The sequence below is a fragment of the Heterocephalus glaber genome, unplaced genomic scaffold (genome assembly GCF_053883595.1).
Source record: "Heterocephalus glaber isolate CG9 unplaced genomic scaffold, H.glaber_assembly_v1.0 deba00001481, whole genome shotgun sequence".
Lineage (NCBI taxonomy): Eukaryota > Metazoa > Chordata > Mammalia > Rodentia > Bathyergidae > Heterocephalus > Heterocephalus glaber.
Genome location: NW_028258317.1, coordinates 36,637,262 through 36,664,415, shown reverse-complemented (window position 1 = coordinate 36,664,415; position 27,154 = coordinate 36,637,262). Strand labels below are relative to the sequence as shown.

Below are 27,154 nucleotides of genomic sequence, written 5' to 3'. Positions count from 1 at the left end.
TCTGAAGGGTATAATTGGGGCAGCTGTACATGAACTGAGATAAAACACTGAAAGTACTGCCTTCCTAAATAGGTGAAGTAATTGCAGTTAGTCTGTGTTTACACTGCTGAACACCTCTGTACTCTCAGCACTTGGCAGTATCTGCCAAGCTCCAAGGACCTTATCAGGATAAATGATGGTGCAACATTTTTATTTTTTTTTGGTACCAGGGATCGAACTCGGGTCCTTCAGGGATCAAACTCGGATCCTTGCAGTTGCGCAGCAGGTGACGAAACCACTGAGCTAAATCTCTGGCCCTGCAACTTTTTTTTTTGGTACCAGGGATTGAACTCAGGTCCTTGTGCTTATAAGGCAGGCGGCGGAACCACTGAGCTAAATAAATCCCCAGCCCCCAACCCTACAGCATTTTTAAAAGGAGCCAATTAGTGTTATTCAGAGCCCAGAATCTGAAGTGCTAGGGATCAAATCCAAGGCCTTGCCCATGCTAGGGAAATGCTCTACCACTGAGCTGTATACCCATCCCTCATTAGATGATACATGTACCCATTCCCCATAACAGTTACAAAATCACTGTTTGTTTTTTTTTAAAGATAAAGCTAAAGCTTAGGAAAGTTTTAATTTTCCTAAGGTAGAATTAGACATCAAATCTAGAGCTGTCTGATTCAAGCCCTTGCCAGTAGCCATTATACCACAGAGCCTCTTAGCTAAATTAGTGTCTGATTTCAAGGTGTCATTTTTCTTTCTTCAGGAGTCACATGCAATGGGGAAGAAGCCTGAAAATCCAGCAGACATGGTTGAAGAGGGGGAGCTTATCCTATCTGTGAATATCTTGTATCCCATTATATTTCATAAGGTAAGTAGTAAAACCTTCAGGCTTTCCGGGATAATAAGATGATCTTTGGGGGGCTATGGTCAAATTCAGGGCCTCATGCAAGCTGTGCTAGACAAATGCTTTACCACTGAGCTGAAGTCCCAATGCTTATGAATAACTTTCTCCAAAGGCTTTAATTCCTTAACTAGATGCACATATATACTGTCTATCGGAAATCTTAACTTTTAGAGCTGACAGTCTTTGGTTACATAGGAATATCAGAAATAAGGTCAAATTTTAAACTCTTGACCAACAGGATTACAGTTATAATACTGAAATACATACTTTGATTTCTATACTAGAAGCAGCTGAAAGTATATATAAATCCAGAATGAGTCTAATTCTATGGACTTTTTAGGGTTTTTTTTTTCTTCTTTTCAAAATGGGTGGCTGGTAGAGGAATGGAGTGACCTTTGTTCATCAATTTGGAGTACTTGGGATAGTACTGAACTAACTAAAGACAGCCCTTAGATGAAGTGCCCTAAAGTTCACAAGTCAGAGTTATCCAGGGAGGTGTGTTTTTTTTGTTTTTTTTGCAGTGCTGGGGAAGTGCTCTATGCTGAGCTACATCCCCAGACCCAGGAATTTCGTATGAAATGAAAAGAATTATAGCCTAGCCGAAAGTATATGTCCTAAACAGATGTGTCCTAAATTTTGAGGAGGTCTGACTGAAACATTACTATACATAAATTCCATTTACATGTAAATAGACTAATGAATTTTCTGGGGGCCTACTTACTACTAACTACCTTGTTTCAGATCTCAAATTACCAATCAAAAAAAAAAGCCAGAAAAAGAACCTTTGAGTACATACCATTAGGATGTGATATAGATTGGTGGACTTTGATGATGTAACTTTCAGGAAACCTTAGAAGTCAGTGCTGCTGGGTGAAGTTATATCCCAAAAGCTCTTAGTCCTAGTGTCAGTTTAGTGGCATCATATTGTACACTTTAAACTACGAAGGTTCTTTTACCAAGTATCTCAGTTATATGTATGGAATTTTCTTTTTTTTTGTTATCAGGGATCCAAACTCAGGACCTTGCACTTGTGAGGCAGGCAGCAGAACCACTGAGCTAAATCCCCGGCCCATGGAATTTTAATTTGTGAGGGTGATCAAGTAGTGATACAGAAGTCAATGCCACCATAGTTGTTATCACTGTACTTGGGTTCCTGAGAGGAGCGTGCATGCCACCCCGCACAGGGCCCTGGGGACATGCACAGTCTCAGTGTGGAAGCAGAGAGGAGAGGGAAAGACACAAGACGACACCCTTTTGGAGGGTCCAACAGGAAAGGCAGTGCGGGACAGGGTAAACAGTTAGGACTGCTCAGTCGGAATGATTCCCGTGGGTCAGGGCATATGGCAGTGCTGGCGAGCCTTTTGGAGCTCTCAGTGATACAGATGCGCTCTGTGGCATCGTGCTGCAGTTGCTGCCACTTTATGAGGTCTGTCTGTGGTTGTATGTTAGCTGGATGTTAGGTCAGTTTGACTGTATGTTGGGAAAACAACACAGAACAACCGATTATGAGGGCAATTTATTAATAAAATCAATAACTTCATTTAGATCTGGTCTTGATAGAATTTCCGGTTTAACTGCTTTGTCTGGAAGTGGACACACTTACTGATTTACTGTTTGACTTTTAGCATAAAGAACATAAGCCGTACCAGACAGTGCTGGTATTGGGAAGCCAAAAGCTCACAGAACTGAGGGATGCCATTTGCTGCGTCAGCGATCTCCAGATTGGTGGTGAATTCAGCAACACTCCTGACCAAGCTCCTGAGCACATCAGCAGGGTAAGGTGGCCCTCCCCAAATAAAACGAAAGGAAGAAATAACTAAGGAGATAGTGGTAACGCAAGCAGGTGTACCAGGTTCCAGTCCATGCCTCTTCCCTGTAAGTCCATCGAAACTGTTGGCCTTCCTCGCCTTTATAGTCAGCTTTTGGCAGAGGCGGTACTCCATTTTCATTTCCCCTCTCATTTATTTCTCATTCTATGGACTCTGCTCCTTCCTAGGTAATGGTGACCAGCTAATTGTCTGTCTACTTGGTCTCTTCCATTTTCGTACAGTCTGACCTCACTGTACCTTTACTGGAGGAGTTGGGAGAGTGGGTTCTGGGGTTGAGCCCAAGGCTTCATATACTGAGCAGGAGCTCTACCACTGTGCTGCACCCCAGCCTCACTGTAGTTCTTGACTTTATTGTTCACTCTCCTTTCTCAGACTCTATCAAAACTACCACCAGCAAAAGATTGGAGTCAGTCAACATACTCAGTAAAGTTAGCCCCCTTCCATCACCTTTCACTGTGCATAGAAAGAGCAGGAAGTACCATGACCAGGACCAAACAGTACAAGGAGCTTATGCATGGAGATGGCCTTTGCAGGTGTGTGGTGCTCTCTACAGTACAGTGATATCTTTGGGAAGGAGCAGAGTGGCAGGCTTGCTGCCCAGAGCTGTCAGAAAGGATGCTTCCCTGTGCAAACAGAAGGCCCTGATCCTTCCGAGTCTCAGCTGAGGGAAGGTTGGAGTAGTTGTGTTACCTGATGCAGTCCTGGCAGAGGACCCCAGAGTCTGACCCACAGCAGGAGAGGGGCTGTCTTTCCTATAGATATGTGAAAGGGTGTTTAGCGCAACTAAGATAGAGTTTAGACAGAAACCCACAGAATCTCCTTTTTTGCTAGTTCCTTTCTTAGGGCTGGTAAATTTTCCTTCTTAGTCTGACATATAGGCCTTCTGTAATGATTTCCAGGTTAACACGCCACACTACTCACCCCCACTTCTACACCTTACGCTTGAGTCACAGTGAATTTGTGTGGTTATCTTCCTCAAACATTCCACACTTTACCTCTGGGGATTTCAGTGTAGTCAGACACCCTTCTCCTTCCTTCATGGATCTGGTGAGTTCATATTCATTCCAAACCCAGCTCAAAACTTACTTACTACAGTGTTGCTCAGTGTACTCTCTTTGCTTCCCTGGTGCCTTTTGTGTGTAGGTTACAGTCCATGCTGCAGTGGGGCTGGCCCTGTGTGACAAGTGTCTGGCCCACAGGCTGGCTGTTCTTGTCTTATCCGAGACTGACACAGACCCTGGCTTCATTACTCGGGCACATATTTCACTTAAATTTTTTCAGTTATGTTCAGAATGGTGTTAAGATATTTAGGTTCTTTAGGGCCAGGGATTTAGCTCAGTGGTGCCACCACCTGCCTTGCGAGCAGAAGGTCCCGAGTTTGATTCCCAGTACCAAAGAAAAAGATATTTAGGTTCTTTAGAGCTGCCATCTCAGTGCTTTTGAAATCAAGATGATAAATAAGCAATTTCAAGACTATATGCAGACCAGGAAATAGATTTTTGTGTGTGTGTGTCTTGGTTTTCTGAGATGGGGCTCACTGTGTAGTCTAGGGTGGCCTTGAACTATGTAGCTCAGGTTGGCCTTGAACTTGCAGCCGTCCTCCTGCCTCATCCTTCTGAGTGCTGGGATCAAAGGCATGTGCCACTATACCCCGGCAGAAATAAATTTAGCTTTGCTTCAAAGGAAAAGCAATCTTCTGCAGATTTTTTTTCTTGTAAGTACTGGGGAGTCAACCCAGGCCCTTTATAGTAAGCTACATCCCCAGCCCTTATGCAGTGTTTTTTGGGTTTTTTGTTTGTTTTTGTTTTGAGACAAGGTCTCATGAAGTCAAGTTGCCTGGCCTGGCTCAAACTTGCAATTCTCCTGCCTTGGTCTTACTGGGGTCTAACTCAGGTGGCATGGTGGAGGCAGCTGGTGTCAATGAACCCATATTTGGCATGGCTGAAGAAAGTGGAATGTGTTTTTAACATAAATATGTGGCATCCTGGTGTTTGCCCTGTCTCCCTCCCTCCACTCTGTCTGTCTGTACACACACACCCTGACCCACAGTACTCAGTACCAGTGACTGAGCCCAGAAGTGCACCACCCCTGAGCTCTTTTTAGTTTCTGACACAGTGTCTTGCTATGTTGCCCAGACTAGCTTCAAACTTATGTTCCTCTGCTGCATCCTCCTTAGTACTGGAATTACAGGCATGAGTCACCACCCCTGTCTCAAACATTACATATTTTAATGGCCCTTCATGCTATAATGTCTGATCGATCTATTGTTTTTATTTTGCTCAAATTATTCAGCCTTTATTTTATCAACCTCTTAAGGGTCTTAGAGGAATCCTAAGGAAAAAAACACATGTATTCTATTACTTATTATAAAGCCTCGGTAAAGGTAACATAAATCTAAGCTGTAGAGATGCCATTAAGCAGTCCTCTTCAGCACTTGACTCTGAGGGCCATTTGCATCACAGCAGATGGTAGAAATGTCTGGTAAGTTCTGTTACAGCTGATTTGAGTATTTTCAAGCAAGTAACTAGCAGGTGCAGTAAATTGCATGTAAGTAATGACTGTCAAATGATTCTAGTGATTAGTAGTTACTTTGTTTAAACAGTGAACATAGTAACCATAGACTCTGATTACATTAGATTAATAACAGGAGTAACTTTCTTCACTAATTTTCCATGTTGGTTGGTTATTTTCTCTCCTGGAAGTCGATCAGCTCAACTAGCAGAGTTACTGATAAAATAGGGAAACTAGTCTCTAGTTAGCATTGGAAATTAAAACTGTCACTGAGATCAGTCATATCTTCTATATTACCCATTTCTATGCTGTTACTAATGGATGCCATTTAGATAACCCATTTTTATTCTTTTAGACTTCACTTTGTAATAATGATGTCAATAAGCATTAAGTTGCTTAAATCACTTAATATGATGTGCTATAGAAGTGTTTTGAATGAACAAAATTTTATATACACTACCCCTCCCCCCAATTAAGGCAGTATTCTTCACAAATCTCTATTTTAAGACTCCAGCTTACTACTTTAAAGGTTTAGAAGTATATTGAGTGATAGTTCTTGTGTTGTAGCAGCCATATGTGGCGTTAATAAGTACATTATATCTTTTATTTGTTTGTTTTGAGTCAGGGTTTCACTGTGTAGTTCAGGCTGGTCTTGAACTCACTGTGTATCCCAGACTGGCCTCAAACTCTCAGTGATCTTCCTGCCTCAGCCTCCTGAGTGCTGGGATTACAGGTGTGTGCCACCATGCCTGGCCATTATATCTTTATCTCCACAACCACCTGTGCAGAATGTAATGGCTTTCCTCATATTTATGTGAGGAAACAGTTTAGTGAGATACAGTGACCTGTCCAAGGTGAACAGCACAACTGTCTTACAGGAGTAAGACATAAGATAATTTGTAAATATAAGAAAAAAGATAAGAAAGAAAAATAGCTTCAAAGAAGAGAGAAATTATAATATTATGGAAAAATTATTTGATATCTGAAACTTAAGATTTTAAAAAAATAAATCATTGTTTTTTATTTTCACTGCAGTCCTCTAAGGTACCATGGTGGATATGGTATTCTCACTTTCCAGGTGGGGAAACAGGTCTGAGAAAAAAATTGTTACATACTCAGAGCCAAAGCTAGTTAACTGGGTGGGACTGGTGGCTCAAGCCTGTAATCACAGCACTCTGGGAGGCTGAGGCAGGAAGAGCACAACAAGTTCAAGCCTTGCCTGAGCAACATAGTGAGACTATCTCAAAATAAATTTTAAAAGGTTTGGGGTGTAATTCACTGTGAAGGCCCTAAGTAGATTCCCACTGCCACCAACAAAATAGCTAGTAAGCTGAAGGTTAAGGAAGAGAAAGCACATTTCTGACCCTCATTCAGGAGTCTGTTTCTAAAGAGAGAAGGACAGGTAGCCCACTTTCCAGTCCCCTTCTGTCTCTCTTAGAAGCTGTCTTTCTCTCGATACATTTTTCGTACTCTTAACCTCCATTGCTCCTAGAATTCATTCTTCGATTTTAGAGAACACGAACTCGAACTCCGGACATCCAGCAGGGCCTCGCTGTGCCGTCCAAGCTGGTCTTGAATGCTTGGTGATCCTCCTGCCTCAGCCTCCCGAGTGCTGGGACTATAGGTGTGTGCCTCCACACTGGCTTATTTCCTGATTTTATTTATTTAATTTCCTGATTTTAAAGCAGCCTTCACTGGGATAGTTCTCCAGACTACAGGCAGGTGCTGAGGTGAGGCATGTGGCAGCTGCAGAGTTTTCCCTCACATAGGTAAAGAACAAGCCCTCGGGATCTTGCTGAGTTGCCCAGGCTGGTCTTGAACTTGTGATCCTCCTGCTTCAGCCTTTCAGCATGCTGGAATCACAGAATGGTTTCATCATCATCTTAAAACAACTCAAAAAAAGAAAAATGGAAGAAGGAAGAGTCCAGTGAAAAATGGATGAGTGCTTTTTTTGTTGAGAGAAATAAGGCACCCTTGCTTAATTTTCTAAATCAGTTTGTCTCACCAGGCTATAGCCAGATGAATTGAGGAAATGGGGAAATCTACTGAAAAAGATTTTAAGAGTGAAACTGCTAATTTCAAACTTTATTCTTTGGCAATAGATGAAAGTGCTGACGTGACAGATGTGGTTCAACTTGTTTTTAATTAGCAGTATTACAGATTATGAATATAGTTATCACTGAAGAAATGGCTTCTTTGATGCTGTTAAAATACAACTAAATCTCTTCATTTGTATGAAGCAGTAAAAATAACAGTGATTTTCTTCAGACTTTGTCAACATATCTGGTATAGCTACAGTGGTACCCTGTGATGGTTGGTAAAGAAGAGGGATTTAAACTGGGTATGGTGGCACATGCCTATAATCCCAGCACTCAGGAGGCTGAGGCAGGAGGATCTCTTCGAGATCCAGGCTAGCCTGGGCTACATAGTGAGTTCAAGGCCAGCTTGAACTACAGAGTGAAACCTTGCCTCAAAAAAAAAAAAAGAAAGAAAAAAAGAGGGATTTATAAATTAATAAGAGATGATGCATTTGTTGCTGGCAAGTCACATTTAATAAAATAGTGCTGCATCATATATCAAGGAAATTTATGTGAGAAAGCTTTAAAAATGGATGTGGTGGGAGGTAGGTGTGGTGGTGCATACCCATAATTCTAGCACTCAGGAGGTTGAGGCAGGAGAATCGCCATGAGTTCAAATAGTGAGTTGAAGACTAGCCTGAACTATGTAGAGAGACCCTGTCTCATAAAAACAGCAACAAAAGGATGTTATGCCAATCATCAAAGCTGTGAATTTCATGAAGTTCTGGGGATCGAATCATCGCTAATTCCACGAGGTCCTTAAGAGTAAGGGTGCTGATTATGGGGACAGCATTCACTTTTCTGAAATGAGGTGGCCAAACTGGAGTAAAGTGCTGAAAAGACTGAATTGTGAGATCATACTGTCACTTATGGAATTGAGGAACCGAAGGTGAGAAATTCCTCACCAGTTTTGCATTTTTTTGATTTGACTACTCATTTAAGTGGTATAAAACGTGTCATCAGGGTGAAAGTCAGTTTCTTTGTGCTGTATTCAACACCGTGTACACAATGGAGCGGGGATGGGGAAAAGGGCGGGATATCCTGTGTACAGGTGCAGATTCCCAGTGATGAGTGTTATCATTACGTATGCTTAAATGTACCAATAAATGTTCTGCTATTAAAAAGGAGTGAAGGAGAAGTCCAACAGAATAGTTCTCGAGTCTAGTTGCATACTTTTCCTATAGAGATTTGAGAAAATATTAAAGGCTTGGGTCACGTCCGCAGAGGTTCTGATTTAGTCTGAGATGAGAGTAGGTGCTTGGTGTTGTGTGACTCTGTGCTGCAGTGAGTGTTGATTGATGGAAAGTCTGAAGATTGAGACCAGTTGTGCCTACTACTGTGATACCTGGGGTAAAACTGCTTAAGTTCTGTCTGCCTGAGAGTTACTGAAAATTAAAGACAAATTCTGTACACATGTGAGGGCTGGGTGGGGTGGACAGTTCAGAAGTAGGTGCCTGGGAGGTCCAATGTCCTGTACTATGGGGGGTGAAAGAAGTTTTTTTGAAATGCCAAAATAAATAACTCAGTTATCTTTATTATTACTGTAGAAACATCAAAGATATGACTTTGTTTTTAGTTCTGTACACAAAGTAACTGTGACAGTTACTCTCCATACATATTATAAAATAACACTGATGTTTATTTGAATTGTAATTGAATTCCTTTCATAAATCTCAGAACAGATTTAAATTCAACCTAGTGATTAAAAGAAATAGTAGGGCCAGGGATTTAGCTCAGTGGTGCCACCACCTGCCCTGCATGCATAAGGACCTGAGTTCCATCCCCAGTACCCCTCCAAAAAAAAGAGAGAGAGAGAGGGTTGGGCATTTAGCTCAGTGGTTCTGTCACCTGCCTCGAAAGCACAAGGTCCCGAGGTCAATCCCTGGTACCATCAAAAAAATAAACCAAACACACACACGAGGGGGGAGGGAAGAAAGAGTATAAAATTGAAAATAGTCACAGATGTCATGTCTTTGTCTTTATAACACGTGGCATATAGTAGGTGCTTATTGAATTTTAGACTTTTTTTTTTTTGGTACCAGGGATCAAACTTGGGTCCTCACGCTTGCGCAGTGGTTGGCGGAACCACTGAGCTAAATCCCTGGCCCTAGACTTTTTTTGGAGACAGGGTCTCACTTTGTAGTTGAGGCTGGCCTTATGTAGCTCCAGGTGGCTGTGACTGGAGGTGCCAGGATTACAGGCATCCACCAGCACACCTGGCAAAATTATATATTTATGGGCTGTGTAGATTCTCTGAAGTTCCACAGAGTGACTAGAACAATACTACTGTGATTTTATGCTGTTATAAATTTTGAATGGTTAAGAGTAATTTCCTAATTGTTAAGAGCAGACTGTCTCTCAATATTGTATGTTTTGTTGTAGGACCTATACAAATCTGCCTTCTTTTATTTTGAAGGAGCATTTTACAATGATAAAAGATACCCAGAATGCAGAGATTTGAGCAGGTATAGTTTCCAGAAAATTTCCCAAAGTATTTAATATTTCTGTTTCTTAAGGTAGTGATATCTCCACAAATATCATTATTATTAAAGATCTTTGCCAAGGAATTACATGCATCTAAAAAATTAAATACTTATTAATCTCTGGTCTTTATATTTAGGTGATAGTGGTAAATTAATTTTTCACTGTTTTTTCTGCTTGTTTGGTGTATGCAATTGTTTTCCTGGGTGAATGGACATACAGTGTTGTTTAGGTGGATCACATAGAAAAGTGGCCTCACAAGGAGTATATACACACATATATATTTTTGAGTGCTTATATAAAAATGTTTTCTTTATGGCCATTTAAAATTTATATTCTAATCCAGCTGTTTTTTACTTGGTCTTGACCTCTTTAATAGTATAATAGAAGACTCTGAGGACGCCTTATGTGGGATTTAGTTGTTAATACTTGTCATATTAGTAATTAACACAAATATATTTGTTTAATCTCAGGACATTAACATCTTTGTGAAAAATGTCCAAAGTAAAATGAGTGTATTGTTAAATATTTTGCATTCAAGCTAACTAGGCACGAAAAACAGATTTATTGTGATCAGAGTTGGAAGGGGCAGGATAGTATTGCAAAGATAATTTTGATGTCAAGGACCACACTTTGAGAACTGCTACTCTGATATATGAAGAAAAATTCAGTGTTCCCAATTGCAGAATGCACAAACCAATATGGTGTTCCCATCAAGACAGTACTTAGCAGGTTAGGCCAGCCAGATTATGTAAAATACTGCAGTCACAAACTCTGATTTTTACATAAGTTTTTGTGGTGCAGTGACAGATCTTGCCTTTTTCTCCCCTCAGAACTATCATTGAGTGGTCAGAGGCTCATGATAGAGGCTATGGAAAGTTTCAGACGGCTAGAATGGAAGATTTTACCTTCAATGACCTGAACATTAAACTGGGTTTTCCTTATTTATACTGTCACCAGGGAGACTGTGAACATGTTGTTGTCATTACAGACATAAGGTAGGTGGCAGCACTGAGAACTGAAGAAAGAAAATTAATGTTTGACAAATGTGAATTCTTAAATGCTTTGATAAAGGTTAAAATTGGGAAGGGGATAAATAGTGTAACAGGTTTTGGTTGTTAGCTCAATATTTTGTAGAGGTAATAGCTCTTTTTCACTAGTAAGGCTCTATTCATTCCCTTATTAGGAAATCTTCATTTAAGAAGGACCAATATGTAGGAATAAACTCTGCTGTTATTTCTGGATTCGTTCTGAAAGACCATTAGAAGTTTGTTTTTTTGGTACCGGGGATCGAACTTGGGTGCTTGCGCTTGCGCAGCAGGCGGCGAAACCACTGAGCTAAATCTCCGGCCCACCATTAGAAGTTTTTAGTGATACAACAATGTTTTTATTATACCAGTAATAGAAACTGATGCTTTTAGAAAGTCCTTAACTTTCATTTTTGGTTCTTTATGGCCAGTCTCGAAACTTTTATATCCTCTATACAATTATTGTTAGGAAGCTACCACAGGAAGTACTTCACACACAGAGCAAATTGTGATGAAGATGGTGTGATGCAGAAGAGGCAATAGGACAAGCCCTCTCAGAATGATGGGAAAGTGAAGTCCCGATATGAAGGCTATTTATCAGACCCAGACAACATGTACAGACAGACTTGGAAAGAATATCTGGGGAGAAAGTCAGAGCCAAGGCCTCCTGCCCATGTTTAACCCCTATGGCTGTTCAGTCAGAAAATAGCTGAACCATTGACAGGTGCGCTGCAAATTAAGTAACTGCAAACCGGAGAGATTAATAGCTAAAAAAAGAAAATGTTACACAGTAAAAGGAAAGAGTACTCAATAGTATGGCTTAGGTGGAAGAATTAATTTGTCATAATTTAAACATTAAACATTCAATCAAAATTATTCTATAGAAGGAAGTTGAATAAGTTTTTTTGTTTTGTAAAGTTAAAAACAAGCTGGGCCTGGTCATGCATGCACCTAAGCCCAACCCTTGAGGAGCATGAGGCAGAAGGATTACAAGTTCAAGGCCAGCCTGGGCTACTTACTGAGAAGAATGGTGAGGCAAGAACCAGGAGAGCTGATAAATCTCAGGTTTATATGACCTTTAAGACCATCTATAGTACATTGATGTCTCTGTAATGTTACTACATTTTATATAATCCATTCTGCCTGTTTTTCCATTGAAATGAAGAAGAACGTGCCTGTGTCACAAACAGTGTGGAAGGGGGCTGGGGGTGGGGCTATAGCTCAGCAGTAGCTTATCTAGCATGACTGAGATCCTAGGTTTGGTCTCTAGCACCCACAAAAAATAAAACTAAAAAGTCTCCCTTAAAGTAAAGCCCAGAACCTAAGTGGCTTCACTGCTGTTCTCTACCAAAATTTAAAGAAGAATTAATACCAGTTCTCAAACTGTTCAAAAGACTGAAGAGGAAGGAATCCTTCCAAACTCATTCTATCATGCCGGTAATACACTGATATCAAAGCCAGATAAGGACACAGCAGTAACAACAACAACAAAAAAACTGTAAGGCAGTGTCCCTGATGAACATACCACAGCTGCAGAAATCCTCAACAAAACATTATCAATGCAAATTCAACAGCACATTAATAAAATCACTTACCACAGCCAAGCGAGAGTCACACTAAGGACGCAAGGATAATCCAATGTACATAAATGGATGAAACCATACTAACCTCTCAACAGACACATACAGTGCACTAGATGAAATTCAGCCTCCCCTCGTGATAGGGACTCTTGGCAGATTAGACACAGGTGGAATGTACCTCACCCAAATAAAAACCTGTAGTTCTTAAGCCAGAAGGAAGTTAGTATAGGGAGTTGTTTACCTCAGTGGTTCTGGCGCCTGCCTCGAAAGCGCAAGATCCCTAGTTCAATCCCTGGTATCCCCCCCCAAAAAATCTACAGTATAGGGAGTTATTTGCTGAAATGGAAGCTAGGACTAAAGAGGTGACAGTGTGACACTAGAGATTAACAACAGCGGGACGTAAGTTTAAGAACGTTTTTACTTTAAAAGGCACCGTTAAAAAATGTTTTAAAAAGGAGCATAATCCATTTTTCTCTGATGGTCTTGGTTAAGCTAAAGGATATAACATAGTCTTTAAGAGGAAACAACTTAATACAGTGGTAAACAAAAGAAACAATTATCTGTCAGTGCTAAAGAAAAAGCAGCTTGTACTTGTTAAAGAATTTGCAATGTTTTAAGTCATTTTCATCTTTTAGGTAAATTTGATGATTCAATGCCACCCTATAGTACCAACTGTCAAAAGTTTAATCATTTTTTTAATGTTTTGTGTATTGCTACCCTTTCTCTATTTTATTTTTGGTACTGGGGATCAAACTCAGGACCTTGTGCTTGCGAGGCAGGCGGCAGAACCACTGAGCTAAATGCCCGGCCCCTGCTACCCTTTCTTATAAAAAAAGAAACCAAAGTATAGGCTCGACAGGGCCCTTTAGGATCAACTTGTGCAGTCCTCTCATGGTTTAAGGAATTTACCCCAAAACCTGCAGCTGATGAGTGGGAGTGGAGAGTGACTTTCACTTGTTTCTTAAAACTTGTTTTGTAATTCTGACATCTCCAATTAAAGCCCTACAAATTCATGAGAAACTAGATTTAGGTTTTTAGTAAAGGTGACAAGAAAAGCAAGATCCATGTAACCACTAGTCAATCTAGGTGAAATATCACTGAGTAGTCTTGCTCAGACTGTGTTCCACATGGTACTAAGTGTTCAGTAAAGCAAGGATTTTCTGATGGATTACATCAATAAACACTGAATACTCTTAGGTCACAGTGCCCACACCATAAAGGGAACCAGGAAGTCTTTGTTTAATCCTAAATGTTCTTTGTAGAAAGAATTTGGGAACACAGTTTGGCAAAACCTTACCTGACAAGTCAGTTTACTTAAATCTGGCTTTGTTTTGTTGAGACAGGTCTCACTATGTACTTCAGGCTGGCCTCGAACTCACCGTGTAGCCCAGGCTGGCCTTGAACTTGCAGGGATCATCCTGCCTTGGCCTCCCAAATGCTGGGATTACAGATTTGTACCACCACGTGTGGCTGGCCCTTACCTAAATTTTTTATGAGCAAAAATTGAAAATAATATATACTATGTTCTTAATGTTAAATATGTGTTTAATTCTTTATATATCATAGAAATTTGCACCATAATAATCTAAATTTTATTTTCTCTTGAACAAAAGGCTTGTGCATCATGACGACTGCTTGGATAGAACACTGTATCCTCTTCTTATCAAGAAACACTGGTTGTGGACTAGAAAATGTTTTGTTTGTAAAATGTACACAGCTAGGTAAGTGATATTTATTTTTTCCGTGAGAAGTATTGGTTTTTGGTTATTAAGTATTTTGGCATTTGTTTTCCATTTTGGATCTAAGGACTTGTACTTTGGTTTGTAAATAGTAGCATAGTGCTGCAAAGTGTTCAGTGGGGTAAAGCTAGTGGGTTTTGATTTGGCTTTGTGACTGAAACACCCCCCCCACCCAGGGGCTTTCCACATACTAAGCATTCATTCCTGCCAAATTAGTGGGGTGTTTTGTGTTTTTTTTTTTGAGACGATCTCACTGTATAGTTTAGGCTGTCCTTGAACTCACGGAGATCCTCCTGCCTCAGCTTCCTGAGTGCTGGGATTAGTTATACACCACCATGCCCAGCCAAATTACTCTTTTTAAGCAAGGAAATACATACACAGAAATCTAAGGCTAGGTCGGACTAAAGGGCTGAAATGGTGCTTAGGGAGCCATGTTCATTGTGCTTCTTGCCTGTGATTTACAAAACCAGCTTTCCCACAGCTTTTCCTCAGTGCAAGAATAACCTACCACATCATATGCAATGAGGTCAGGATATTTTAAGAAAGTTTTTCCTTTATATAATTCTGCATGTTTAGATTATAAAGTTTTTCTTACTGTAGGTCAGAGACAAAAAGTTTTTGGAAACTACTCAGTGGAATAGGAAGGAGTTTAGTGTCTTCAGTTTGTTTTGGGCTCCCTACCACAGTATACTTTTCCGTAGGGTCAAGCCTTTCAAAATGAAAATCAAGGGATGCTAAAAGCAAACCTCCCATGAAATAACAGAGTTCATTCAGTTAGACTGGAAAATATTTTCAACTTACTATGACATCATCTTGGGTCCAAAACAATCTCAGATGAAAAACATTGCCTATAGTTCCATTCACACTGTAGGTTCTAAGATTTTAGTCTCAGCTCTGCATGTTTAAAACAGATGTGTTTCAAGTTAACCACTAGAGCCAGATGATTAGTGCTCACTTTGGCAGCACGTATACTAAGTGCAAGCCGTTACCGAGGTCAGCATGGTCCCTGCATGAGAATGACATTGACATTTTTTGAAGTGTTCCAAATGTTTTTCCACAGCACAGTAAGGCAACTAGTTTTAGAACAATTTGATATATTTCAAAATAACTAGAAGTCTGAAGATTCCTTAACACATTTGGGAAATGACCGTTTGAGATACAAACAGTACTCTCGCTTGCTCATTATGCACTGATACATGTATTAGAATATTGTATTTTATGTATTATACCCTATAAATGTGAATATTATCCATCAAATGAATGAAATTTTATAAAAACCTGTATTAGGCCTGTATTAGAAGTGTATTAGGCCTATAGCAATTACTTTTATTAGGAGTTTTCAAGATTGCCTATTAGAAGAAAATAACTATATCCTACTTGGAGGTCAGTTATGCCATGGCAAATGTAGGTAGGTTGCTGTCAGGTACAGATTTAGATTACTTATACTGTATTTAAGAGGAAGGCAGTCTTACAGTGTTCCACAGTGTACTGTTACCATGTATTAATGCACACCGATAGGATGGAAGTGTGAATGCTGTGTAACCTATTGCTACAGGTTGTGGATAATAGCAGCATGGAAAAACTTAATTGTAATGATGTACTTCTTTTCTTAAAAACTACAGATGGGTGACGAACAATGACAGTTTTGCACCAGAGGATCCATGTTTCTTTTGTGATGTTTGCTTCCGAATGCTCCATTATGATTCAGAAGGCAACAAACTAGGGGAATTCCTTGCTTATCCTTATGTTGATCCTGGAACTTTTAATTAAAAAAGGTCCAACAATTCATAAGTGTGTGTAAATATATATATATATATATATATATTTTTGTGGGGGGGGGGTACCGGGGATCGAGCTCTGGACCTTGTGCGCTTTCGAGGCACACGGCGGCACCACTGAGCTAATCCCTGGCCCAACATAAGTATATTAAATTTAGTTATTTATTCCACTTTATTTTTATTTGCTTTTTGCTCATTTTAAGTGAATTAATTTATAGAGTTATGGAAATGAAATATACGTCATTTTATATGTTGATTCTGTATCCTAAGTGATTTTTGCTAATGACAGTTCAATTAATGACTCGTCAAGTGGTGGTGGAAGTGTTTTGAAAAAAATGTTTGAAGAGTGAGAGCTACACCTTCTACTATGACGCTTCTTCCTAAGGTAAAGATCCTTCAAATGGCTGTAATAAAAATTAGGGAGAATATGTAAACAGCAGTAAATTATTTCATGAGTAAGATTAAGAATAGCTGTTGTATAATTTAATCTTATAGTGGGATCTTTTGTAATTTAGGTTTTGTTTTGATAGAACCTAGACATCCAAGACATTCTTAATGGATGTAAAAAGATCTTGAGTATATACATCTACCTTCACAAAAATTATACTTAAAATGAAGCCTCACTGACAAAACTTTATGTATCACACATACCAAATTTAAAATGTCAATATGATTAAAAGAAAACATTTTATATATTACAAAATGTGGAAAAATCAAGATCCTACAGACTGCTAGCTCCCGATCACTTATTCTTGGGTATTAACCTGCTGAGTATGTAACCATGTTCTATAAGCAGAAAGGGAAATGCTGTGTGCTGACCCAGCTGCTCTGTTCGTCTGGTCCTCTTACTATCATCACCCTAGCTATACTCTTCCTTCTCGACCAGAGAAAAAAAGGAAAGTTTCAATTTTTTTTTTTTTCTTTTTGGCACCGGGGATCAAACTTGGGACCTTGCACTTTTGAGGCAGGTGCCAGAACCACTGAGCTAAATCCCCAGCCCAAAGTTCTAATTTTTAATAAATTTCCTTATGGAAATATTTTCTGGAAACCTTTGTTTTGGAGCCAGGGTGTCGCTATGTAGTTCAGGCTGGTCTTGAACTCACAGTAATCCTGCCTCGGCTTCCCAAATGCTGGGATTACTGGTGTGAATCACCATGCCTGGCTGTTAAAGGTTTTAGCAATGCTATAAAATAATTTTAAATTTCACTCTCTCTCTCCTAGGTTATTTTTGAAATTCAACTGAATTCCGTATCTCTCTGGATGCCTAAGAACAGACACTTACCATGTCAATAAAAAAAAACTTAAGAAGCCTGTAAGACTGTTTGTTTAAAAGATTGACAGTGAAGGACGTCTCATGGACTTAACATGGCACATGTCCAATTAAGTCGATTGACATGGAAATTACAAGTCTCAGTTTCTGGTATGTCTAGTGATATTTTAATTCACCAATTTAGTACAACGATCAGCATACGGAGCTAGGATAAGAGGCCCCTCCAGGACTGCCTTACATTGTGCCCTAGTTCTCAAAATCCTGCCACAAAATCAGACTTAAGAGAGTGATTTACCCAGTTCCTAAAAGTCCACAGGTAAAACTCACTTTTGTTTCCTTTATTTTTTATACTGCATTGTAATACTGTTATATCTGGCATTAATATGCAAAGATCTGTTTACTTTGATTCACTTTCATTTCATGCTATCACAGCAGAACATCCCAGAAAGCTGTTTCTCATAAAGAATGATCTCATGTATGCTTCTGCTCAAGTTACTGTAGTGGACAAAGACAAACATCAGTGAAGCAGCACTGCGCTGGGATTCTTGTTTCATCACTGAGAATGTTACTCTGCTAGTTCTTTAGGTCAACTTTTCTGCCAAAACCTCAGATACCATTCTCTTATTGTATCCTGGTGAACCTGAGAGGAAAGGCTAACCAGATGACCACCACAATTTGCTAGTGTGTTACTCATCAGTTACTTGGGTATCCCACCAATGTGAAGAAATTCCCAACTTTGTATGTTTTGGAGCTAGGAAATTCCTGATCCCAGACAGTTTCTTAAACACCCATTTAAATTTATTACACTAGAACTGTAAAATTACTTGTATCATTTTATCCAATGAAGAAAAGCAGATATGAAAGTGTCATCACAAATGTCTCCATGAACATCCTGTGTAGTTAGAAATGAATTAATGTTGATGTTAACAGTAGATGCACGCACAAGATCAGAATCCTTTAAGGATAATTAGAAATTCCAGTTTTCCTGTAGCACGGTCAGGCATCTCTACCACCATCTGTTATACAACACAAATACAAGCACATTCCTTCTGTTATAGTAGCTCCATTCCTTAGGAATGTTAAGAAACAGGTTCGCTATTTTCAGTAGAGAGGGCAAAACTTGTTCAGGATGCCTCCCAGAGCTAGGGAGCCTCAGCTCTGCATGGATCCAATGGCAGACCTCAGACCTTCAACCAGGTAAGTGGCTGTGAGTAGGAGCACACTTCGTACACATATGATGTTATCACTGCATAACCAAAAATTGGGAACACTACTTGAAATCACTAGCTATAACAGCAATTGGAAGGCTTTAGGTACTCTGGCCGAATTGTTCCCAGCCAGGTTCTCAGGTTCAGGTGGTCTTCAATCAATCAAAACTTCTCTTAAAAAAAAACAAACCCACTACCCAAACATCAAAGTGCACTAAAAAAGTGTGCTCATGCATTCATATTATATACTTGTATATATTTTTGGGGGGAACTAGCTATATTTCACTGATTTGTTCAGATGTGAATTCATAACCAAATATAGCAATTGAGCCAATATGCCCTAAAGTTGATAATTCATAAGAAATTTTATGAGTTCTGGTATCTAAATTAGCTTATGACAAGGAAAAATTAAGATTAAAGGCAGCTATGCTTTAAGAGAACATCAGTCATCTGATGCAAGCAGTCATAAATTACCACAATGCTGCCAATATACCCAGAAGTGGTCTAGTTTGTGGTTTCTTGGGTCACAGGAAAAAAAGGAAATAGCATTTCCTGTTTTTACCATCTTGAGCTTAGTATTTAGTTAATCCTGTATCTATCCCCAAACAGCATCTCAATGACTAAATTAACAAAGAAATTAATTTCCTCAGCAGGAAATCCAGAATTCCTTTTACTCTTCTAAAAAGAATAAGGAAGTAATTTAGTAGAGTTTGATAGAAAAATTCTTTAATCAAAACAAGTTTACACATCAACACTTACAGCTTAACTAGAATAAATCAGTCCAAAACTCTATTATGGACAAAACATACGAGTGATATAGCAGAGTTCCCTCAAAACAGCTCTATTTTAAGACCTTGCAAAAGCAAAAATCCAGTTACTGAAATAATTCAGATTTTTTATGTACAGATGAAAACAACTGTCTGAGAGGTCAAGACATACAATTCCTGTCACACACAAGCACTGGTAATAAGTCATTTTTCCATATTCATGTAATTTTAAAACATAAGGACAAATCTACCTATTGAAAAACCACCAACTGACCTAAAATTTAAGATCTTAGAAATGTTACCCTTTAGTTAATAAACTCTAAATTTTGTGTTAATGTTGGTTCACCCTGATATAGTCCATATACATCAAAATACAGACTAGCATTGCCTTGGAACAATTCATGTTTCTACTTTTTTGTAATCCTGTTACATGTATGATAAATGATACAAATTCCCTTCTAATATAGCCATGTTTTCAAATACGTTAACTTTTTCATATACCCTTTATTCATATTTACCACATAAGCATCACACATTAATTTTTTCCAATTAAAAAAATACCATTTGCGACTTAATGAGTGTGACTCAAGACATTTCTCAAAAATAAATGCTTCGTTTTCAGGTTGAGTTTCTAGTGCCTTATGAAGGGTCTCCTACTGCAGAGCCCTAGACTTACTCATTCTCAGGTGTACCCAGTCCGTTCCCACAGGGAAGTTAGATGTCTCCACTGAACACCTAGCACATCGCCTTCAAAAGTTAATGTGTGCTTTGGACCGTATAGAACTACCAGTTCAATGTCCACTGACTGTCTAGTTATCATACAAAAGGGTGTCAGGCCACACAGTGTTACAGAGAAGCAGGAGAATGTAGCACAATGTGAGAGTAAAACTAACTTTTGATAAGAAGGAAGGAGTGAGTACTTGTATAGAAGTAACACTTTATCAACCATAAAAATGCTCGACTTCTACAAAACCCACAGTGAAAAGACAGTCTGGTAAATCCAAGATTTGTAAAAACTATGCACAAAACCCACAGAATCTGAGAAAAGGGAAATATTTATACAAGTAGAAGTTTTAAAAATGTAACTTTGTTCTACCAATTATACATTAATAACATACACACACTAACTGAAAATATGCTACAACCATGTCTGGAAAAGCAGTTTAACATTTTCTAAGTGGACTTCACTCCACATTTACTGGGTAATATAGCTGTTAATACTGCACAAGTACAATTAGCAATAATGTTTAATAACTTTTAAACAAAGATAAAGGGATTTTTTCCCCTCAAGTTTTAAACATCAAAACCTATGCTTATAAAAATTTAAAACTTTCAGCAGTCTAAATGTTTCAAATGAAAACTATTACAAACTTCTCAATTGTTCTTTGTAATCCAGGTACTGTATATCAATCAACCTAGTTATCCACTGTAGACTCCTTCAGAGATACTTCAGTCTCTCTGTCTTCATTGGATGGCCTAAAGGGGGAAAGAAAACGTGTGACAACTGGGATTAGGGTTTTCCCCCGAGAAAATTAGGCATTAAATCTGTGCATTGTTTTTTACACTTGATCTTAGCCAAAAGGCCGAGAAGCAATGTGTGCATTGTTTTTTAAATCATAAAAGATCAAACGAAATCCTTAAGACACTGTCATTATTTCCTGTTCACAATTATATTTCACCATATTGTATCTTCCCAAAATAACACAGATCAAGATAACTCAGGGAAATACTACAGATCAGCTTTCTGGCTTTAAACTGACTTCTCTTTAAAGAGATTAAATTAACATGGTATCTGTGACACCAACAAATTATATGTCCAAATCCTTCAAATGATTGAAGACTCAGATGTAGAGTTCTACAAGTATTTTAAGGTAGTGCTGATTATAGTATAAAACTGCCCATCATTCCACATTATACCATAAAAATTACAAATGGAGCTGGGGGTGGTGGTAAATGCCTGTAATCCCAGCACATGGAAGGCTGATCACTGACAGCCTGGACTACACATGGTGAGACCCTGTCTCAAACCTCAGAAAACAAAAATTACATATAGAATGATTTTAATACTATAATGTATAATCCTCAAAGTTCAAGTAAGTGTGAAAGCAAGCCAACATTAATAGTACAAATCACCTTTTTGGGTTTTTATTATTTCCCCAGGTCTTAGCCTGAGCTTTAACATTGAGCTGGTTAGGGCCAGGGATTTAGCTCAGTGGTATTGCCCCCTGCCATGCAACCACAAGGTCCCGAGTTCCATCCCCAGTACCAAAAAAACAAAAAAAATTGAGCTAGCTCCAGAACCCCTCTTTAGCTTTTTAATTTACAACTTAAGAAATTCAAGAATCAAGCACTCAATATAACCCCCACTGGGGGTATAGCCTGGCAAAATGCTTGCTTAATGTGTGAGGTCCTTAACCTTGTAACAGTCCTGTGAGTAAATATTTGAATAAGAAAAACACACAACTGGGAATAGTGGTGCATGCCTGTAATCCCAGCACTCTGGGAGGCTGAGGGAGGAGGACTGATCACAAGTTCAAGCCCAGAGCCTGGGCAACATAATGAAACTCTCAAAATAAAAAAGGCTAGGGCCAGGGATTTAGCTCAGTGGTAACGTGCCTGCCTTACTAGTGAAGACCCTGAGTTCGATCCCCAGTACCAGAAAAAATAAAGGATAGGGAAGGAAAAACACCGGACTGGCACAGTGGCACAGTGGCACATGTCTACACTGCTAGCTACTTAGGAAAAGCAGCCAGGAGGATCAATTAAGCCCAGCAGTTGGAGCCCAGGACTGGGCAACAGCAAAAACTTCAAACTTAGGGTCGGGGATTTAGCTCAGTGGTGCCGCCACCTGCATCGCAAACGCAAGGCCCTGAGTTTGACCCCCAGTGCAAAAACAAAAAAAACAAAAAAACCACTTCATCCCCCAAATTTTATTTTTAAAAAGAAACACACAGGGCCGGAGACAGCTCAGTGGTTCTGTCACCTGCCTTGCAAGCGCAACTGAGTTCGATCCCTGGTACCAAAAAAAACCACATGAAGAACCAGTAAAACATGTCCTCACTTTTTCTTGCTGCCAGCCTCATGGTTGTCTTTGCTTTCTTCACTGCTGTCTCCATTGTGCTGTGGCTGATTACTGTCTTGAGCATCAGAGCCTCCATTTAGAGTCTTTGAACCTTTAGGATTCAAATGGAAAACCTCTGTTAGAGCTCATAAGATGTCCTCAAAAGATTAAAAATAAAACATGGACCTCAAGTTCTAACACTTAAAGGTCTTATTATTTGAAATTATATTGTATTTCAACCCACTCATGAATTTTAGGGTTGGGCTTTGATGTCTTATTAAAGAGCCACTGTCAACTCTGAGTCACCACAGTCCTTAGTAGCTTAGGCACAGTAAGGAGCAAGTTTACTGCAAGTATTTGTGGGTAAAGGAAATAGATGATTAATAGGATTATTTAGCACATGATAATTTTTGGTTTTTAGAAGAAATTACTTGGCATTTATCATTACTGCATTTTAAAACATGTTAAAAGTAGTTCCTGACGTGATTTTGTCAATAAATAAATCGGGTTTTGCTATAAATATTACCAATCTTTAAGATCACCTATCATACCCTACACTAAATGAGCAGAAAATCCAACAACTGCTTTTGAAATGTTAGTTTTCACCTTAAAGCATCTGCCCAGTAAGATGTTTATTAACTTGGAATTGGGACCGCTATTCTGATTTTTAGAGTCCTTTTAAAAGGTATCTCTCACTGCTGTGCAAGGTGGTGCACACCTATAATCCTAGCACTCAGGAGGCTGAGGCAGGAGGATTGCCTTGAGTTTAAGGCCAGCCTGAACCACATAGCAAGAACTGTCTCCTAAAATAAAATAGGTAATTAAAAAAATAAAATATCCTAAATGGGTAAAAAGGTATGTTTAGGATTAGCTTTAAAATAATCTGCAGATGGGCTGGGGATTTAGCTTAGTGGTTCTGCCGCCTGCCTCGAAAGCACAAGGTCCCCAGTTCGATCCCTGGTACCAAAAATAAATACATAAGTAAATAAATAATCTGCAGAATTGGTAGCACAGAAAGCTTATGGGTACCAAAACAATCCCTTATTTTGAATGACTGAAATCAAGTGATTTCATATACTCCTTACACATATAACCTAAAGTTAGTTCAACACCATACTTGCCATCATTTTGTTTGAAGCAGAAGTCTGTGTACACAGCCATCAGAGGGCAAAGACACCTCAACACCTCAGCCACCTGGGTGAGATCTGTGGTTGGTTTGGCATTACCATCATTCCTGACTACATTTATATGCTACCCATAAGCAATCACTTTCTTATTCATACATAAACTGAACAACAAAAAATGATGATGTGTTCAGGGTAACTAAGCATAGCAGGACCTCAGACTATTTGTACCAGCCATCAGCAACAGCAGCAGCTTTCAGGCACCATCTTTGATATTACATTTGGACTGAAAGCTGTGATGGGTGCTGGGGGTGAGAAGAAACATCAGAAGGACCAAGAAGTGGGATGTTATGGGGATACAGGCTGGCTTAAGCATTCTGGTTGGCTTCCAGAAATACTTATCCAGGATCATCTGCCTCACTGACAAATCGTTTTTAATGTTTAAAAAAAAAACCCACCACCTCATGATTTCACAAACTTGACATGATTTGTTATGAAAGGATCCTGTTCTGATTCAATAAGCCATTGCAGGTTTTGACCACATAGACAGTAGGTGTTTTCTTTGCAGCAGTAACATTTAACTCCATTGACAAAATCACCAAAACCAAATTTATCGCCTCAAATTTATTACCACATACCTGTTTGTTCCTTTTCTAGCTTTTTGTTTGGCCCTTTCTTCCCTTGATCTTTGGTTTTATTTGCTTCCTCATGCTGTCTTTGTTCAGCAAGAGATTTATTCAACACTTGTGTGATGACAGAATCTCCTTCACCAACCAAAAACATGTTCTTAAATTTGTTGTACAACATTGTAGACTTTTCCATGATAACTTGACTAACTTTGAATCGTCGTATCTGAGAAAACAATATATATTTATAACTTTCCCTACTTGACTTATGTATGTTTTATTTTTAAGTGAAATAACAAAGTTTTTTAAAAAATCAAATGATCTGAAATAACTTACTTTTTTCAGGGTTGTAATCATCTCTGTGTGTTTCTGAGCTTGCTGCATTGTGACCTGAAGTGAAGCAAGTTCATCCAAGGCCTCAATGCATCTGTTCACATCCTTCACAACAAAACAGTAATTTCATAACTGTTAATTACCACAGCATATAAACTTTTCTAAAATTTTTTAAAAATCAAGGCAGTACAAAAAGACTAGTAGTTGTCCATTTTACCTTAGCATTTACATATTTATAAAATTATGTGAATCTTTAAAGGAGGTTAAACACTTACAAGATTATCAATTTTGAGTGAATTTTTAATTTCAGCATGTATCCTTTGAAGTCGAGAATCCATTGATGTTTCTATAAATTAAAATATGTGAAATACAGTAAATACCCTTTCTAAAACCAGTTTCTAAAACTCTAGGCAAGTATAATGAAATAGTGGCTTTAAGAAACTTATGTGGATGAAAAATAGCTCTAGAACAAGTTATATACTTTGAAAAATAGGTTTAGAAAAGCAACATGCAGCAAAAGCACAAACTGACCATCTAGCTGGATTTTTTTCCCCAAATAAGTCTGTATCCAGTAATGAACTCCTCTCTGCTCACCAGTCCTTTACCTTACACATTTAACCCCCTAAGGACTTGTAAAATGGGAAAGTGTCCAGCTTTTGGCAAGGGTTATAAAAATGTGACATCATCAAATAATGTTAAATATAAATACACTTCCTTAGCAACTTCATCTTGATCATGCTTAAAATATAATGCAACTTATGATGCGCCGGGTGTAGTGATGCACACCCCTAATCCCAGGACTCTGGGAAGCCAAGGCAGGAGTATCACAAGTTCAAGCACAATCCAAGCACTTCTGCCAAGACCGTCTCAAAATTTTTGAAAGGGCTAGGGACGTAGCTCTGTGTAAACCCTGGGTCCAGCCCCCAGTAACACAAAAATAAACAAGTGAAATTTAAATGGGATCCATGAAGTATTTGAAAAAGTATTTGTAAGGGCTGGGGATTTAGCTCAGTGGTGTCACCGCCTGCCTTGCAAGCGCAAGGTCCAGAGTTCGATCCCCGGTACCAAAAAAAAAAAGTATTTGTAGGATGAGACTGATTCTGAAAACAATCATAAAAAATGGTCTATATAACTTTCTAGGTATACTTTAAACATCTTAAAAAGAAACTAACCTCGCTTCTTCTCCACTTTCTTAACTTCTGGCTTCTTTCCTTCATCTTTATTCTGCCTATCAAATGTTAACACAAATATTTCAAAACATTGGAACACTGTGACTAATTACTAGATGACCACAATAATCCCTTTTGTAAAGGTACTGGCTATAGTTTTTAGAACTATCCTATTTCACAGCATTAGTATAAATACAAGCAAACTCAAAATCTACATACCAAATAACAATCTAATATATTCAATGACATCAGAAAATGATTTTGACGCTGTCACAATGGAATTTTTCTTTCAGCCACTACTGTTCTTAAAAGCTCAATTTCAAAGGAGTGGGCAAACAAGCCCTGACGGAAAGACAGTGCCTATGAATGTTTAATGGATTCTGCATCACAATAATTTTTAAAAGAAGCATGTCAAAATAGACCAATTTAATTGTTTGCCACATGTCCAAGGTGTAGTTAAATTTAAGGAGTCGAACTTCAAAATTAGACTGTTATAAGATGCTACTGTGATATTTTTTTTTTTAAATGGGGGAGGTCAGTATTTCAAATGACATCCACTAACATTTACCATACCATTTCACAGATGAAAAGGTACCATTAACTACAAATCACAAAAATAACCATTTAAAACTGAAATTTTAATTTGCAGTACCTTTGCTTGGAGTTCAGGCCATATTATAAACCAATTAAAATAGACAAGAACAAAAGTATCTAAAAATCAGGTTTTTTTAAAAAAAACTTTATTTTAAAATTTTGGTTACAGTTTCATTTTTTTTCTTAACAAGTCTACTGCTTAATCTGTCAGGATTAAAAAAACCAAGATTCTAAAGAATTAAACAACAAAGGAATGTCAAAGGAAGGGCACAGCTGCTCCACTCTCAGGTATAATAGCTATTCCAATTAATACCTAGCTTCAAAACAAAACGAAGTTTTGTATTTTCTAAATGAATAATGTACAACCACCATCTTCATCTAGGCTTGTTATAACTTTCAAACACAAAGCTTCATTTTAAGCTTAGTAAAAAGCTTAACAGGAATGATGGCTGACCTTAGTGTGTAGTGTGTACCTCACAGTAAACTTTGTTAACAATCAGAACACAGTAACAATGCCATTAATAATGAAGTCCTCAATTTAGAATCTGGAACATTCTTCCATCAAGGGGGGAAGGGGAAATTCAGTCCAATGAGTCTGTCTCAAGATCTTCATCTCTTGTTTGCTCCACTTGTATTCTCTTTTCAGTAACTGGATTAATGCTTTGAGCCCAAAATGAGATATATTTTTTATTACTGTAGATTACATGTTGTTTGGCTGGGAATACAATACAATAAACTTTATTTTGCATAATGCATTTCACACAAGTTGCATCTGAAATGCTTTACAGAGCAAAACTGTCCAAGTACAAAGTTTTGTAATAACAGGAGAAGGAAAGAAAACACAAATATTAGAATTTGAGAAAGTTACATTGGAGGACATTCATAAGAAACTGAAATACATAAAGATAATTTTGAGATACTAAAGAAGAACTGTGCTGATTTACTAAGCAACAACTAACTTTATATCTTATTTTTGGGAGCACAATAAAATTAAAGGCAACAAACAGTCCAACAACTTTCCACTGAAAAGATAGAAAAGGATACGTAACAAAAAATATTTACAGAAATGTTCAAAGTCATTGGGAGTAA

At 38.5% G+C, this 27,154-nt stretch overlaps 2 protein-coding genes and 1 non-coding gene across 7 annotated transcripts in view; 2 read left to right on the top strand and 1 right to left on the bottom strand.

Moving 5' to 3' along the window:
- Positions 1 to 17,229, top strand: part of Snapc3 (small nuclear RNA activating complex polypeptide 3) — a 38,615-nt gene extending 21,386 nt beyond the window's left edge. The window contains exons 4-10 of the mRNA XM_004838317.3: positions 749 to 853; positions 2,515 to 2,664; positions 9,690 to 9,772; positions 10,622 to 10,786; positions 14,010 to 14,117; positions 15,758 to 16,298; positions 17,135 to 17,229. Coding sequence (XP_004838374.3) covers positions 749 to 853; positions 2,515 to 2,664; positions 9,690 to 9,772; positions 10,622 to 10,786; positions 14,010 to 14,117; positions 15,758 to 15,905 — 759 coding nt within the window. The 3' untranslated portion in view covers positions 15,906 to 16,298; positions 17,135 to 17,229. The remainder of the gene's footprint in view (positions 1 to 748; positions 854 to 2,514; positions 2,665 to 9,689; positions 9,773 to 10,621; positions 10,787 to 14,009; positions 14,118 to 15,757; positions 16,299 to 17,134) is intronic.
- LOC147825905 (U6 spliceosomal RNA) lies at positions 15,083 to 15,187 on the top strand. Its single transcript, XR_015440186.1, has one exon. It is a non-coding gene; the product is annotated as a U6 spliceosomal RNA (small nuclear RNA).
- A 1,871-nt stretch (positions 17,230 to 19,100) lies between the features above and the next one.
- Psip1 (PC4 and SRSF1 interacting protein 1) overlaps positions 19,101 to 27,154 on the bottom strand; it is a 46,151-nt gene continuing 38,097 nt past the window's right edge. For 2 of the 5 annotated variants that reach the window (XM_087183896.1, XM_087183898.1), the window contains 6 exons: positions 25,475 to 25,530; positions 24,578 to 24,648; positions 24,306 to 24,407; positions 23,982 to 24,195; positions 22,220 to 22,331; positions 19,101 to 20,634 (listed from right to left, as the gene is read on the bottom strand). In XM_087183896.1, the coding sequence (XP_087040022.1) occupies positions 20,574 to 20,634; positions 22,220 to 22,331; positions 23,982 to 24,195; positions 24,306 to 24,407; positions 24,578 to 24,648; positions 25,475 to 25,530 (616 nt within the window). In that variant the 3' untranslated portion in view covers positions 19,101 to 20,573. Of the gene's footprint in view, positions 20,635 to 22,219; positions 22,332 to 23,981; positions 24,196 to 24,305; positions 24,408 to 24,577; positions 24,649 to 25,474; positions 25,531 to 26,189; positions 26,781 to 27,154 lie in introns of those variants that run through there. The other 3 variants (XM_087183901.1, XM_087183899.1, XM_087183900.1) reach the window with 3 other exon arrangements.